This window comes from Micromys minutus (genome assembly GCF_963924665.1).
Source record: "Micromys minutus genome assembly, chromosome: 10".
Lineage (NCBI taxonomy): Eukaryota > Metazoa > Chordata > Mammalia > Rodentia > Muridae > Micromys > Micromys minutus.
The window spans coordinates 43,652,873-43,668,173 of NC_137979.1; the positions used below are offsets into that span (position 1 = coordinate 43,652,873).

A 15,301-nucleotide genomic window follows, 5' to 3' on the forward strand; every position below is an offset into this window, starting at 1 on the left:
GCAGAAGCTGCCCTTACTTGAAGGAAGAGGATCTGATTGCCAGAGACTCAGCAGCCTGTTCCTCTTGCATCTACAAAGGCCCGGTACCCCAATTCCTGCAGCCTTGGTGAGTCAGGCCAGGGGTTGCTCAGATTCCATTTTTACATTTGACATACCCTTGCATGTTTGGAGTTCCCCTACGTTGTTAAGAATTCTAAGCAAGAATTGTGGTATACAAACTCAAACACAGAGCTAAGGGCTGGGGAAGATGATTTAGCCAAGAACACTGCTCTTCCAGAGGTTGCAATTCCCAGCAACCACATGGTGCCTCACAACCATCTATTATGGGATCTGATGCCTTCTTCTGGTGTGCATGAAGAAAACAACAGTGTACTCATAAACATAATATAAATCTTTAAAAAAAATAAACACAGAGCTAATTTAATCTCGTCCAGTATGAGACAGAGCCTCTGAGCAAAGCTACCAGAGGTAGGAATCACCCAGGACAAGGTGGGGGAGGGAAGTGGGGAGGCCGTTAAGGCCGTAGCAGCCAACAAATCAAGGACTGTGTGAGGTTTCTTTACTGTTGTTTACTATTGTTCACTTTCATACTATAGCCCAGGATGACCTGAAACACCCTCTATAGCCCAGGCTAGCCTTAAACTCAGAGCAATCCTCTTGCCTCAGCCTCACGAGTGCTGGAATTATAGGCATGTGCCACCACACCCAAGTACTACAGACCTCAGAAAGTACCTCCTAATCAGATTCACTTGAGTATAGAAATGACACAAACAAAACTCCAGATCCTGGTCAGCAATTTAAAAACTGCCTTTTACAAGTCTCGCTCGCTCAGCCCAGTTTCCTCAGGGAGAAATGAAGTATGACACTCCCCTGCCCTACTGACCCAGATCAAATCAAACAACCCCCATCAAACTATTTTGACACCAGAACTTTCCTTCCTTCAAACCTCCACCAGCCCCCTGAAATAACCTTGCTCTCAGTTCTCATGAGTCCCCTAACCGACAGCACAGATTAGGGAGCTGACTAGCCTTGGGTCACAGAAGTAGCTGTGACTAAAGCAGGCACCAAACTTGCCTCAGAGCTCAGATCAAAATAAAAGAGCACTTTGATTTCCCTCACACAACTCAGTGGGCCACTCCCCACAGCTAGCGACTCATCTCTCACAGAAGCCATCCAGCTGTGGTGGCTAGACTTCAGCACACACTGGACAGAGAGAAATTCGAAAGGACTCCAGCGCTGCCTGGATGAGAAGAAATTTTCATCAACGCTTGCTGTTTTTCTGGTACGTGGGCTCATGCTATTAGGAAAGCTCTCTCCTTCGGACATCTTCTCCAGCCAATACCCAACTCAGCACAAGACTGAGATGAGAAGGCGCCTGGCCTCACATTAACTGAGGTGCTGTTGTATGCACTGCTGCTAATGGATCATTAAAAAGCTGGGAGTCTGAGAAACCACAGCCATGTCTGAAGAGGGCCTGCTGCCCCAGCAGCCCAGCCTGCTGGCAGGGCGGGCTGCCTAGCACCAACTCCAGGAAGAGGGGAGAACAGAAGAAGGCCAACCCAGCTTGCTGTTTTTTGGCTGAGTAGGGAATTGACACAGACCACCTCCGGCTCCTGTCTGGAAGTTTTGAGATCAGAGAGCTTCAGGCACAGCTGGGTTCACAGCTGCACCATTTGGAGCATTGGACTCATTAATATTCATGAGCCATCCCCACCAATAGGCAGAGTGGATACCATTAGCCTAGCATCTGTCGGGTTTTGTGAGGGTTGTGTATGGAGGTTTTTTTCCCCTTTTAAATGAACTTCTTTTGACATTTTGGATTTGCCTCTGTAGGTTTTCTATTCTCGCTTCGCTCTGATGCATCATATAAAGGAAAGACCCAGGGGAGGCGGGCAGGAAGGAGGGATGAACAGCAGCCAGGGCTTTGCATCTGCCTGTTGACAAACTTTATTTCTCTTTTAGCACCTGGCACCTCAGACAGGCTTCGAAGACGGGAGCCGCATCAGGTAAATTACACCTAACAAGGTTCATGCCCAGATCTGTGAGAAGAGCTGCATCCTAGCTCTCTGGAAAACCGTCCCTCCTGCAGGGGTGAACTTGAGTCGCACACACAATGCAGGAGAGCTCTAGCACACAGTTCTAGTTATTTCCACACTGATAAATTCATGATTTATGGAAGTAGCTCCTGCCAGCTCTCACTCCCTCCTTTCCTGCTACAGCTTGTTAGACACAAATTGCAACAACAATCTTAAATAGTTGCATTTTATTTCAGGCCAAAGCCCCTCAACTCTGAACTAAATGCTTTGACAACCCAGCAATGCCTCAGCCCTGGGAGACCCCACAGCCGGAATGGATGGCAGAGGGAGAGAAACACACACAAACTAAGAGCAGAGTAGCATCAACAAGGTGAGCCCAGCACACAGCCCACCCTGGCACTCCAGCTAGCAGACCCTGCTTTTTGCAGAGTCTCTCAGCAGCAGGCGACAGAAGCCACACTGTCTGAAGGGAAGCTTAATGGATCCTTATCTCCATCCCCAGAGCCCTCACTTCCAGGCTGAAACAAAGCCTGTGGGCCCCACTGGACTGAACTTCCCAGGAATGCAGCAGTAGGCCCTGGCAAAGCCCTAGGGGCAAGGAGTTGTTAAGAAGGGAAGAAAAGGATCTGAAAAGACAGCCCACTTTAACCTGCAGAAAATCCCAGCTCTGCTTTATAAGCGGAAGATGGCCAGCCCAGAGCTGCCTCTGCCAAAGCGAAGCCTCGGACCTGCTCCTTTCCCTCTGGCTGGGCCAGCCACTTTGCCTGGATAGGCTTTTTAACTGCCTGTAAGCTCTAAGGCCCCACTCAACCTGGCAAGGTCTTGGAAGATGCTAGAAACCTCAGCAAATAGTCACATCGTGGCCATAAGGCAAGAAGGTGGAGAATACATCTTCACTACCTTGTCCACATAAGGAGGCAAGCAAGAGGTCAGCCTCCTACAACCAAAATGCTCCAGGGCTGCAGCAAAAACTGAAGCCTGCTTAGAAGAGAGTAGAACAATGGGAACTTTCTGTTGGGACAATGTTCAACATGGCAGTAAAAATCTGCCATGAAGAGGTTCTCCAACCCTTCACCGGCGGCAGCTCTGTCTAAACAAACACCTGAAGATTCACCTCCAGGGACAGGAAATACAGTTGTATTTAAAACCAACAGCTTCTGGGCCCTGCGCTTAACTTACAAACACCACTATGGCGTTTGTTCCCATGGAGGAGATATAGCAGGCAGCCACACCTCTGCATAACAAACCTGAGTAGATTTGAATGGAAGATGCTCAAGACTTGACTTCCCCCACACCTGCCCTGTGCCCAGTCCCACCTGAATGTGACCGAGGCCTGCCATCTTCTCCACCACCCAGAACACAGAGATCAGCCACAGCTCACTTTCCCCACACTATGTCTAGCTGACCAGGATCCAGAGGCACAGCATGGTCCCCTGCCATGGCCCTTCCTGCAGGCTGGGACACAGAGAGTCCCTCATCCGGTCTTGCAGGATCACAGCAGGCTGGTGAGGAGCTGGGAGGCAGCATGGAGCTTTCTAAGGATGGGCCCTCGGAGTCGATGACTGGAGCCCAGGTTTCTAAGTGTTCCTTCTCTTCATTGAGAGGTGGTGAAGGGGAGTTCCTCCTCCCTGATCTTGGAAGAAAGCAGCAACTGGGGATAGAAGAGAGGGAAGACGGGCGTGACTAGACAATAAGAATGGAGACAGGCAGAGCTAGATGTACAGACCCCACATTCATTCGCTCAAGTATTCAGCCATAAAATTGAGTGAGGGATGGAGACAGGCTGGAGCCAACAGGGCAGCTCAGCAGGTGAAAGATCCCCGCTGCCAAGCCTGATGACTTGGACCCACATGGCAGGAGGAAGGAACTGACTAACAAACTACACATATGCAAACATACACACTAAAATAAAATACATTAAAATGTGATTTTAAAAAATATTCAGGGCTGGAGAGATGGCTCAGAGGTTAAGAGCCCTGACTGCTCTTCCAGAGATCCTGAGTTCAATTCCCAGCAACCACATGGTGTCTCACAACCATCTGTAATGAGATCTGATGCCTTTTCCTGGTGTGTCTCAAGAGCTACAGTGTACTCATAAAATAAATAAATCTTTTAAAAAAAAATCAAAGCAGCAGGTGATGGCGGCACATACCTTTAATCCTAGCATTCAGGAGGCAGAGGCAGGCAGATGTCTAAATTCAAGGCTAGTTTATTCTACAAAGTAAGTACCAGGACAGCCATGGTTACACAGAGAAACTCTACCTTGAAAAAGAAACAAAAAATGTAAAGCATTATGCTGAAAACATAAAACTACCTGCCATTGGACTCTGTGTTTGAAATGTCCAGGACAGGCAGATCCAGACAGAGAGTAGACTACGGTTACTAGGAGCAACAGAGAGCTGTTGCTTACTGACGTATCGTTTCTCATTTAGAACAGGGACATAGTCAGAGAGCTGAGGATGTGGCTTGATGATAAAACATACACACAAGTGAAGCCCCAGGCTTCATTCCCACCCAGAACCATAATAATTAATAAATTGATTTTTAAAAAGAGCCTGCTATGGCGGTGTACATCTTTAATCCCAGCACTCAGGAGGCAGGCAGATCTCTGTCAATTTGAGGCGAGCCTGGCCTACATAGCAAGTAGCCTACACAGTGAGTAGGTTTATACTTCTGGGGCTACACCCTGTCAAGGAAGGGAGAAAGGGAGGGAGGGAGGAAAGGAGGGGAAGGAAAGACAGGAGGGAGAGAAGAGGGAGGAAAGGAGGAGCATTCTAAAATTGACACCTAGAATCCCTGAGCTCAAGTCTGAGGCAGAAAGATCACCAAAAAAGGAAGCCCGGCATGGGATCCAGTGAGCTCCAGTATGGGCCACAGAGTAAGAATCTGCCTTAAACAAAAAGACAAAAGCTGGCCAAGCAAGCCTTCCCCCTCTTTCTCCCTGAGCTTCAACAGGACCTCTAGTTTCCCATTCAAGAAAGAGAACCAGGCCTTTCCAAGGGTACCAATGCTGTGACATTATTTTCCCCAACACATGGGCATCCCAGTGGGTGGCATGTCACCAGTCAGTGACCCCACAGCTCCTACCTGTTAGGTTGGTCTCCTTTAGCCAGGTGAGAGGTGCTCTGCCTCTCCTCCTGGGCCCAGCCACAGTTCGACATAGCATAGGAAAGAATGGCATCAGACACCGTCATGGCGCCCCGGCCCTGGACACAGGCTTCAATCTCGGGCACTGAGAGCTGGCTTTGGAGGAAGAGATGCAGCTGACTGTCTGACAGAAGAACCACGCTCTGCAGGACCCTGCAGCAACAGAGAGTACACATGTGATGCAGCAGCCTCCTGCCCCACCCCCACCCAAGCTGGGCTTTGGCTTCATGGAGCACTGAAGATGGGAGGGAGCAAGGAAAACTGCCACCAGAGCCGTGGCTGCATGAGCACGGCAGGGGTTGCACACAGCCTTCCTGTGACCCCGCCTCCACAATGATGGACTGTGCCAATGTCCACTCACTTTTCCAGGAAATGCTGGAGACCTTGACGTCGCTTCTCAATGAACTCATCGGAGCCACCAAAGAAAGTGGACTTCCCAGGAAGTTCTGGTACAGGCCTGTGGAATCGTAGTGTAACACTCAAGGTAAATAAAACATCACCCAGACCCCACCCAAAAGAATCCCCGAGAAAGAGGGCCAGTGAATACAGTGGGCTTTTAGTAAGGGGGCTTGACAGACTTAACACTAATTGACGGTATGCCCTATGGCAGGCACTTCATACATGTCCACAAAGATGGCAGTTCATCCTCCTAAAAACCCTGTGGGAAAGCTATTAGTGTCCTCCTGTAGAAAACTAGAAAGGGGACATGAAGCTCCAGTGTCACACACAAAGCTAGCACCCAGGTCCATGATTCTAAACCCATGCTGCTACGGCACTCCACCTAGTATGCGCACTTCCAACATCACTTGCTTTTTCTTTTCTTCTTTTTTTATTGAAGGTTGGGGGGGAGCTCTTAATATCTTATTTTTTATTTATGCATACGTGCTTGCTTGGTGTTAGGTGTGCCATGTGCATACAGTATTCATAGAGGCTAGAAGAGAGAATGAGATCCCCTGGAACAGTAATCACAGGCACTTGTGGGCAACCTGATGTGGGTGGCCAAACCCAGGCCTTCTGCAAGAGCAGCAGGTCTCTGGCTACAGAGCCTTCTCCCCCCAGCTCCTTCCCGGACATTTTGACACATGCCTAGAACTTGCAGTAATCCTCCTGTCTCTGCTTCCTAGATGGGAGGATTTCAAGCCTGCTCCACCACACCCAGCTCTCCTGCTTTTGTGCTCTGCACTGGGAGGGGGAGCATGCACACACACATTCGTGGGAAGCCCAGTGTTGATACAGGGCGTCTTACTCAATCACCCTCACTGTGTTTGCCACATGCCTATAATCTCAGCTACTCTGAAAGCTCAGGCAACAATGTGGGACGTCTGAGGCCAGGCTGGAGCTTTATGCATGGGCTCTATCTCAGAAAGCAAGACTAAACTAAACGAAAAGAGTACTCCAGCCCCAGAATTTTCTAAAAATGACGTAAGTTGTGGCAAGTTATTGTTTAACTTTCTCAGCTTGTGCTATAAAGCACAAAGAACACTGTTTTGATTATTATGTGGGGGAGGGGAGTGTATGTATCTCCTTTTTCTGTTCATACAGTTTGCTAGGTCAAACAACACAACACAAACAGAGGGAGAATTGCTGGTTTCCCTTCACCGACTTTGACGCCTGAGTGCAAGCATTTCTCAAGCTCTTCAGCCTGGCATGCTCCAAGTTCCTTTTTCTCAAAACTCTGGCTCCCTTGTAATCACCCCCAGAGTCCGTTCAGACCTGAGAAGGCACAAGAGCAAACTCACACCAAGCCTGCGTTCCTCTGTAGCTGCTTCCTCAGCCACACAAACTCACGGTAGCGCCGTCGCACACAGGAGGTCTTAGCAGTAAAGGCCTTGCTGTTAGTCTATGGGAGAAAGTCCCCCCAAAAAAAAAGTTTAAATGGGAAAAGCCTTAGTCCCACATGAGTTCACCACCACCCACCCTCATTAAGGGGACAGATTGTCAGACTAATGGGTCCCAGATTCAGGCCACCAGGCAGCCTGAAAGCAATTCTGTTTTCCTCAAGCTCTTCCTCTCCCCACTCCTCCTTGTAAATCTTCTCTCAGGCTGTTGGGAACACCCACAAATCATTTCTACTTCAGCACAGCCCATAGCCCTGCAGCTGACCCCATTACAGAAGCCTGACTCACATGGAGGAATATCTTGTAATCCACATAAGAATTCCAGGAGCCCTCATTCTGTACCCGGGGGTCCTGAACTCGAACCGTGATCACCTCCTGCAGGTTGGAGGAAAATGTTCCAACTTCAGATCAGCTCAGCCACACAGAAAGAACATTGCTTGGTTTTGGCTTTAAAGGCAGGAACTCACTAGGTAGACTAACTGCCTTCACCATGTGGCAATTCTCGAATGTCTGCCTCCTCAGTGTTGAGATCAATGAGGCACCACACCCAGCTAGCAAGGAAACTCTGACCATACAGTAGTAACCAGAGTTTTTTAGTACCAACCTCAGTCATTTCTCCATCCATTCAGCAAGCATTCCCTGAGCATCAGCGCATGTCAGGCACTGTGCTAGGATAGAACATAAACAAAAAACGAAACTCCCTGTTCTTCCAGAATTTTATAGTGCAGGCCTGTAATTCTGCCTTGGAAGGCTGAGGCAGGAGAATTGAAAGTTTAAGGCCTCCTTACCTGAGGAACTTGGTGAGACTCAATCAATCAATCAATCAATCAATCAATCGTGAGCTATAGACAAGGCTCCCTCCTGTAATCGCAACACTCAGGAAGAGGCAGGAGGATTGCCATCAAGTTGAGGGTCAGCTGGGTCTACATAGCAAGTTCTAGACCAAACAGGACTATACAATGAGACTCTCTTAATAAATAAAGATAAAAAGAGAGCTAGGAATACAAACATATGGCTCAATACTAGAGCTGAGCACTCGCAAGGCCCTGAGTTTAATGTGCATGGGGAAAGAGCAGACAAAGAAGAACAAGGCATAATGATCTATATTTATGGAAATGTCCTAATGGGCCCCATTTCTTGGGTGATAACCAAAAACTTCATTTAAAAAAAACTTACATTCTAGTACATTCCAACCAATGCAAGAGCTAGTCAAGACGGAAGCTTACTTCTCAGTACATACAATTGCTACTGCTTTCCTTCTCCTAGCTTTAATTTGAGCCCATGAGAAACACCAAGAGTATTAACAGAGAAAAGTAACTGCAGACGATGCTCTGCAGTCTGTGTCCCCACTTCCTAACTGACCCCCACCCACCCACCTGGAGACCTCACTTACCTCCAGCTCTTGGTTCTCCAACATCCTACACCAAAAACCCATCAGAGGAGAACATCTGAGAAGCAGAGAGCATGGGGAAAAAAACCGTTAGCATGTCCTTATCAGGTTCTCTCAGAGCAAAGCCCCCAGAAGCTTTTAATAGATGTCCCTTGGGGAAATCCAGGTAGGTAACTTTCCCCTGGCCCCAATTATGTGTAAAACTTGAAAGAGGAAGGGGGAAACCCCCACATTAGTTAGCTGCAAGCTAAAAGCCCTGGGGAATTTGCCTCCATTTGGACTAGTACTAGACACCCTAAAGGCCAAGTCGATCTAGAGCTCCCAGGGGCATGAGGAGAGTGTGTTGTGGCCAGAGAGGCAGGTGGGTTCCATTATAAAACTTTGGCCTGAGGACTGTGGCTTAGCAGCAGTCTTGTGGAACACAGCCTTGAAAAAGAGCCTACCAGCACCCCCTCCTGGTTGTTTTGAGACAACTAAGTCCTTCCACATCCCAATCTCTCTTTGTCTTGCTAACCAAAGTCACCTCCAGGCAGGTGACTGGAGAGTCCAGTTACAGTTTACCACCTTCTCTTACCAGCTCTCCAGAAACAGAGTCAGCTATTAGAATCAATTCTGATCCTGACATACCATCCGGTTTGTACCTCTGCCCAAGCACCCCACCGCTTCTCAGGTCAACTCAGGATGCATTCTGCTCCTTTGTAAAGATTCATTAAAGCCTAAGCCACTGATTTCCCCCAATGTGGTAGTTTATGCATACAGCGACATCACCCACTCCAACAAGGGGACCATGAAGGCTGTAGCACAGGGTTACTGGATTCCAAAGGGGCCCATGATGTCACCTTCTGTTAAAATACAGCACTAATCTTGTTATTCCTAGAACCACTCCGACAGCATCCACCCTGGCTGCCGCCTCCACCCCCTTCCTCTCTCTTAAGAGCAGAACAATAAGGTTTAATTTCCCTTTCCAATTTACCTTGAAATGAAAACTGACTTCAGCCAATATGTACTGCCAACAAATGATCCGGGCTGGCTCCTGGGAAAACAAGACTATCTCTAAGCTCTCCCTCTCCTCCTCCCATGCCCATTCGCACACCCACTCATTTTTACAGTCCCACAATTAATTTCAAACACATTCTCTTATTAGTTCTGCCTTACCATTAGAAGAGCGTGTAATGAGCTTCCGTCTAGTTTATGTTTTGCTAACATAGGGCTAATGTTTCAAAGGAAGGGGAACTCATTTATAGCATGAAATTAGCAGAGCAAACAGCTTTCGCAATTCTTTCCAATATCCCAGAAGGTCTCTCTACAGACAGACATTGCAGGGACAAAGCTACATGGCAGATGACAAAACTGAGCTAAACTGTAGAGCAAACCCAAGGTTTTGTGATTTCAACACCATAGTAAACTGCATTCTTGCTGACACTCTGATTTTTCATCTGGAGCAGTCACCACCTCCAAGAGGCCCTAAACTGAAATACAGGACATCTCAATTCCCCAATAACCTAATATGACAGGCCAGATGGAAACAGACAAAGATCTGTGACCAAAGCCAACAGACTTTCTGTGAGTAATTAACCTAATGGGATTTCCCCCTCTTCTCTTTGTAGGCATTTGCTAAACTGCCAGCAGACTAACAGAAAGTTGAATATTTTGACATGCTCTTCTGTTTGGTTTGGTTTGTGTTTGTAGAACAACAGGAAAGATGACAAGAAAGAAAGTCATCTACACACTTAGGGGAGATCACACCTCTCTGCCTGAAAAAAACAATTTGTGAAATTCAAGGGTCTAGTTCAATAACTAACTGTTCATCATACATTTGGTCTAAAGAAGAGTTTGCTAGGGGCCTACAGCACCCCCATGTGGAAGTTTTTCTCCTTTACTTTGGAATTAATGTCATATGGAAACAAATACCCCTAACCTGGCTTCTAAGACATTCCAAGCCTCCTGAGACTCTGGAGGCTCAAAGCCAAGTGTAAGGGACACCGAGGAGGTTCTGGTTGTCAATTTCCTTAAGACACTGACACTGCAAAAAGCCAGACTCCATTTCTAACAACCACTGCTCTCAATGTCCTTCCCACGGAGACCACTCTTTGGAAGAAAATGGAGCTCAGTTCCATTCCTGAAGAAGCATCAAGTTCTGAACTTCAACTCCATGACCTGTCCGAAGAGGCGGACCTGTGCATCCATTAAGGAAGGACAGAATAAAGTAAGCTCCAAAGGTTAGGAAGCTTACTCAATACTAACTACATTTCCGGGGCCTTTTCCATCCCGTCTGAAGTGCTCTTTGATTCCCTCAACAGTGGGAGCACCAGCACAAACAGTCCTGGGGAAGAGCAAGAGCTTTTGGACAAAAAGTTTGACGCGCTGTAAAGCTCGCAACTGCTAATTCAGGGTAACAATTCAAAGCCTTCTCATTTTCTCTTCCACTTAAACTACTTCAAGGGACACGTTAAAAACACATCAGGCCGTAAAAAAGATTGCACCAAGGAGGCCTTCCTTACTTGCTCTTGAGCAGTCGGTGTCAACAGACAGCAATTCAAAAACCTCGCCTCCCTAAATACCCACAGGTGTTCGAGGAGACTCCTCCGCCTGACAACCTGTCCTGACCATCAAACAGCCGATTCATCTTTCAGTCGGTAACCCATTCCTTTCACCTGGAAGTAACAAAGGCGGGCATAATTTCCAGTATCTGTGAAAAATATCTGCCATTTCCTTCCACTTGGGTAGGCATCCCTAAACTCTGACTCCGGCCACTCCTTTGCTTTCTTTAGCAAACTTAGATGGAAACCAGTCAAATGGTCCTTCTCTTCTCCCGGCTAAACTCGGAACAGAAAGATGCCTTTTAATTTCAAGGTATATTGAAAAGCCAGGCTTCCTTTCTTCTTGGGTCCCAGCAAACCCGCAATTTCACACCGGGCGGTAAGGCACCCCTTCCCTAGCATGTCAACCGAGGCCATCACTCAAATGTCACCACTACAGCTCAAGCCCGCATCCCATTCCCCAGCAGCACCTACGAGCCGCGGCCCCGCCCACGTCCCCTCACCTGAGAGCAGCAGCAGCTCTCTATAGCGACACCATCAGCACCGAACCATATAGCCCGATCCCGATCCCGGCTTCTCCTTCCGGGTGAGTCGCCGGTGCCCCAGTGCACGATGGGAGGCGGCTCCCGACGGACCAATCCTGAGTGTCCAGGATGCCCCACCCCTGCAGTCCAGGGCTCTCAGTGGCGATCTCCGGTCAGCGGAAACTCTCCGCCCCGCCCAGGCCTGAGCTGAAATCCTCCTCTTCCCGGAAATAGCTAGGGGCGCGGGAGGCGGAGCGCCAGGACGGAGACTCCAAGAAGTCCACTCCGGTGCCGCGTTCCGCCCACCGCCGTCAGGAGGACCAACCAACGCTTTAAAGGAGGCGTCTTTAAAGGACGGCAACAGGATCTTGGGAGTCCTAAGTATCTATCCGCTGGGTGTTCCCGAGTAATTAGAGTGGGAGGTTTCTCGCGTCCCCGAAGCCTTAGAAGATCTCTAGAGTCTGGATTTGAAACTCGGAGGTTGCAGTTCCCCATCTGAAAATGTCAAGGGCACTGACAGTTAAATTTGGAAATGCCATAGATTATCCCAGAAAACACACATACACATAAAGCCCGATCATGCAGTAAGCAAGAAAAAGCTGGTGAAAATGCTAACTAAATTCCTCTTAAGCCTATGGAAGTGGCTCATGCTTGGAATCCTAACACTTGGAAAGTTGAAGGCATAAAGCGAGTTCCAGGATACCGCGTAAGGCTGTCTGAAAGGAAGTCTCTTTGAGCTGTTAAAGTTAATTTAACATCTGTAATCCCAGCACTTGGAAGTAGAGGAACTGAACACCAACACCGACGACATAGTGAGTCTCAGGTTAGCTTGGGGTACCTAATACTCTGTCTCAAAAACAGCAAAACGGGAGCTGGAGAAATGGCTTCAGACGATGAATTCTGCATCCACCAATTCACACAGCTCACAAATTCCTGCAACTCCATACTTCAATGGGTCTAAGGCATACACACACCAAAAATGAGTATTTCTTTTTATTTTGCGTAGCTGAGTGTTTTGCCTATAAGTGTGGATGTGTACCACATGTCTACCTGAAACCCTCAGAGGCCAGATGAGGGCCCTAGATTTCCTGGTACTGGAATTACAAATGGTTCGAACTATTGTGTGGGTGCTGAGAACTGAACCCTGCTTCTATACAAGAGCAAAAAGTGCTCTTAACCTCAAAGTCATTTCTCTAATCCCAACTAATCAGAATGTGGATGAGATGAAAACCCAGCACTACACCGACTGTGGCCTTGAACTACTCCTAAATGTTTGTAGGGCCAGTGCAAAGCACAGTGGTAACTAACTCTCCAGATGGATATTATTCCTGTAACTCAAAACAGAATTTCTGAGACCTTTGCTCTCAGGAGCCCTTTACACAAACTTTTAAAATCATAGGGACGTCTAAAAGCTTTGGGTAATGTAGGACAGTCACTGACTTAGAAATAAAACTTGAGAGACGGAGGCAGGAGAGGCAGCACTTGTTAAGAGCAGAGGATCTGGGTTCAGTTCCTAGAACCCACATGTTGGTTCTCATTCAGTGTTCTGACACCTTCGTCTAGTCTCTGTGGGCACTGCACTCAGGAGGAGCACTTAATTTGCAAGCAGGACACTCACAGGCATAAAAATAAACCCTAAAGATAGGTAAACAAACAGTCGAAATTTTAAAAAATAAAAATAATAAAGGACTGCATGTTAACATATTTTATGATCTATATTTGCTAGCATTTTTTAAATGTATTATATATAAGTACAGTGTAGCTGTCTTCAGACACACCAGAAGAGGGCATCAGATCCCATTACAGATGGTTGTGAGCCACCATGTGGTTTCTGGGAATTGAACTCAGGACCTCTGGAAGAGCAGTCAGTGCTCTTAACCACTGAGCCATCTCTCCAGTCCAGTAGCTGAGTTCTTATTTGCTTTTCATTTCTCTTTCATGCTCTTGGTTTGGTAGATGAAGAATAACGAATGTTATTACGGGAAAGAGGGTATTTTTAGCTTTCTCCCGCAACTGGGATACTCCTTTTCTAAAACAGAACACATCAAATATTACTCTGCCTCTCCACCTCTGTCTCTGCTTTTGGGATAAAGACTTGTTATCCAGCCTGGGCTGGCCCTGAACTGTGTAGACTAGGATTACTTCAAATGCAAAATGCACAATTCTACAGCGGTTTCACCAGCTTATCACACCCAGCTGACAAGTGCTGATTTCTTTGTAAAGGTGTGTGTGTTAATAGTACTACTTGTGAATGCTGGTAACTGCAGGGGGCCCAGAGGAGAGTTTAGTTTAGTTGCTATATATTGTAATGCAAAATTCTATACTGGACTAGACTCTCAGGCTACCTATCTTGTTAAACAAGCTTTTGTTGTGCAAATACTTGATTTCCAACTATTCGTTAAATAAAATTGGCAATAGCCAATACTGGATGGGGGGGTTGAGTTACTTGGTTGGGAGGGAGAAGAGAAAGGCAAGAGAGGTCAGGTAGTGGAGGAAAAAGGGAGGGGAGGAGGAAGCCGCCACGAGGGGAGATGGACCATGAGCACATGGCCAGGAGAAACAGCGAGTATCTGGAGTATACCGCTAGGGAGGTAGCCAGGCCAACTGTTAGAAGAGTAGATTGGGGATTACCCCCAGTAATTGTGATAAAATAACCGTTGTCTCTTTATTTGTATACTCGTCAGGGATAGGCTTAACAAGGCTGTACTAGAGAGGATGTCAGGTTGCCTGGAACTAGAGTTACTCATCCAAATGCAGGTGCTGGAAACCAAACCGGATCCTCTGAAAGAGCAGCACATGCTCTTAAACACCGAGTCATCCTGCAAGTTCCCACCAAGTGCTGATTCTTTAAAAGTTGGGCATAAAACGTAATCTGCAACTGTATCCAAAATACAGAGTCAAAAGTAAGATGTGGCAAGATCTTGCTTGCAGTCACAATACTTCTCCAGAAGCTGCACCAGGAAGATTGCCTCACCTTTGAGGCCAGCAGGGGGCTACACAGCAAGTTCTAGAACAGCCTGACTTATGGTGTGACAGCCTGTCTGGTTCCTGTGTGGATGCATTCCGTTATTTTATGTATGTGAGTGCATCTGCATGTACACCTGCAGGCCAGAAGAAGGCGTCAGATCCCATTACAGATGGTGAGCCACCAGGTGGTTGCTGAGAACTGAAGTCAGGACCTCTTGACCGCTGAGACATCTCTCCAATTACATTTTTTAAAAAAACTTTAAAAAAATCATCTTAATATCATCACTGATCTCATCAGGAGCTTGTCAGACTCATTATGGTAGATATATTTCCGAAGATAAATTTTTTTGCTTGAAAGAAATTTCTCATTGATAATAATACTTTCATTTTCCTTTACATGGCCAACTCTGTGCTCAGACAACTGACTAACCATCTCCTTTCCTTGTCTTTTTTTTTTTTTTTTTTTTTTAAGCTAGGGTTTTATTACATAGCTCAGGCCACCCTGGAATTCATAATTCTCCCACCTCAGCTTCCTAAATGCTGGCATTAGATGCATGTGCCAACCTGCCTAGAAAATTTTAATTGTTAACGTTAGGGCCAATCTTTATACACCACGCATTAGGAAATAACAACCACAGACAACTGGAACAATCTATACTCAGAAACATTGAGTACTGGTACCTTACTACAGAGATTTCATGCAGGTCCCAGTAAGAATGCAGACATGCTAAAAAAAAAAAAAAAAAAAAAAAAAAATACCTCCAGACCTTGTGTATAAATATATTGAAGGTCTGGAGAGATGGCTCAGCGGTTAAGAGCACTTGCTGATCTTCCAGAGGCCCCGAGTTCAATTCCCTGC

At 47.0% G+C, this 15,301-nt stretch overlaps 1 protein-coding gene across 1 annotated transcript; it reads right to left on the reverse strand.

Moving 5' to 3' along the window:
• Positions 1–1,116: 1,116 nt before the first annotated feature.
• Positions 1,117–11,548, reverse strand: SNX11 (sorting nexin 11). Its single transcript, XM_080923399.1, has 8 exons — positions 11,455–11,548; positions 9,385–9,444; positions 8,415–8,469; positions 7,310–7,396; positions 6,923–7,023; positions 5,545–5,640; positions 5,124–5,336; positions 1,117–3,687 (listed from the first exon to the last, which is right to left on the reverse strand). Exons 3-8 carry the CDS (start codon positions 8,454–8,456, stop codon positions 3,414–3,416), a joined length of 813 nt encoding a protein of 270 aa, XP_080779525.1. The 5' UTR covers positions 8,457–8,469; positions 9,385–9,444; positions 11,455–11,548; the 3' UTR covers positions 1,117–3,413.
• Positions 11,549–15,301: the final 3,753 nt, after the last annotated feature.

What these genes read in the sequence shown, in the direction of transcription:
- SNX11 (XM_080923399.1), bottom strand. Translation starts at nt 8,456, where the DNA reads ATGGGTTTTTGGTGTAGGATGTTGGAGAACCAAGAGCTGGAG. An exon ending in TGGAGAACCAAGAGCTGGAG is followed by an intron (nt 7,397 to 8,414) that starts GTAAGTGAGGTC and finishes TCCAACCTGCAG; the next exon opens with GAGGTGATCACGGTTCGAGT. An exon ending in CTCCAGCATTTCCTGGAAAA is followed by an intron (nt 5,337 to 5,544) that starts GTGAGTGGACAT and finishes CTGTTGCTGCAG; the next exon opens with GGTCCTGCAGAGCGTGGTTC.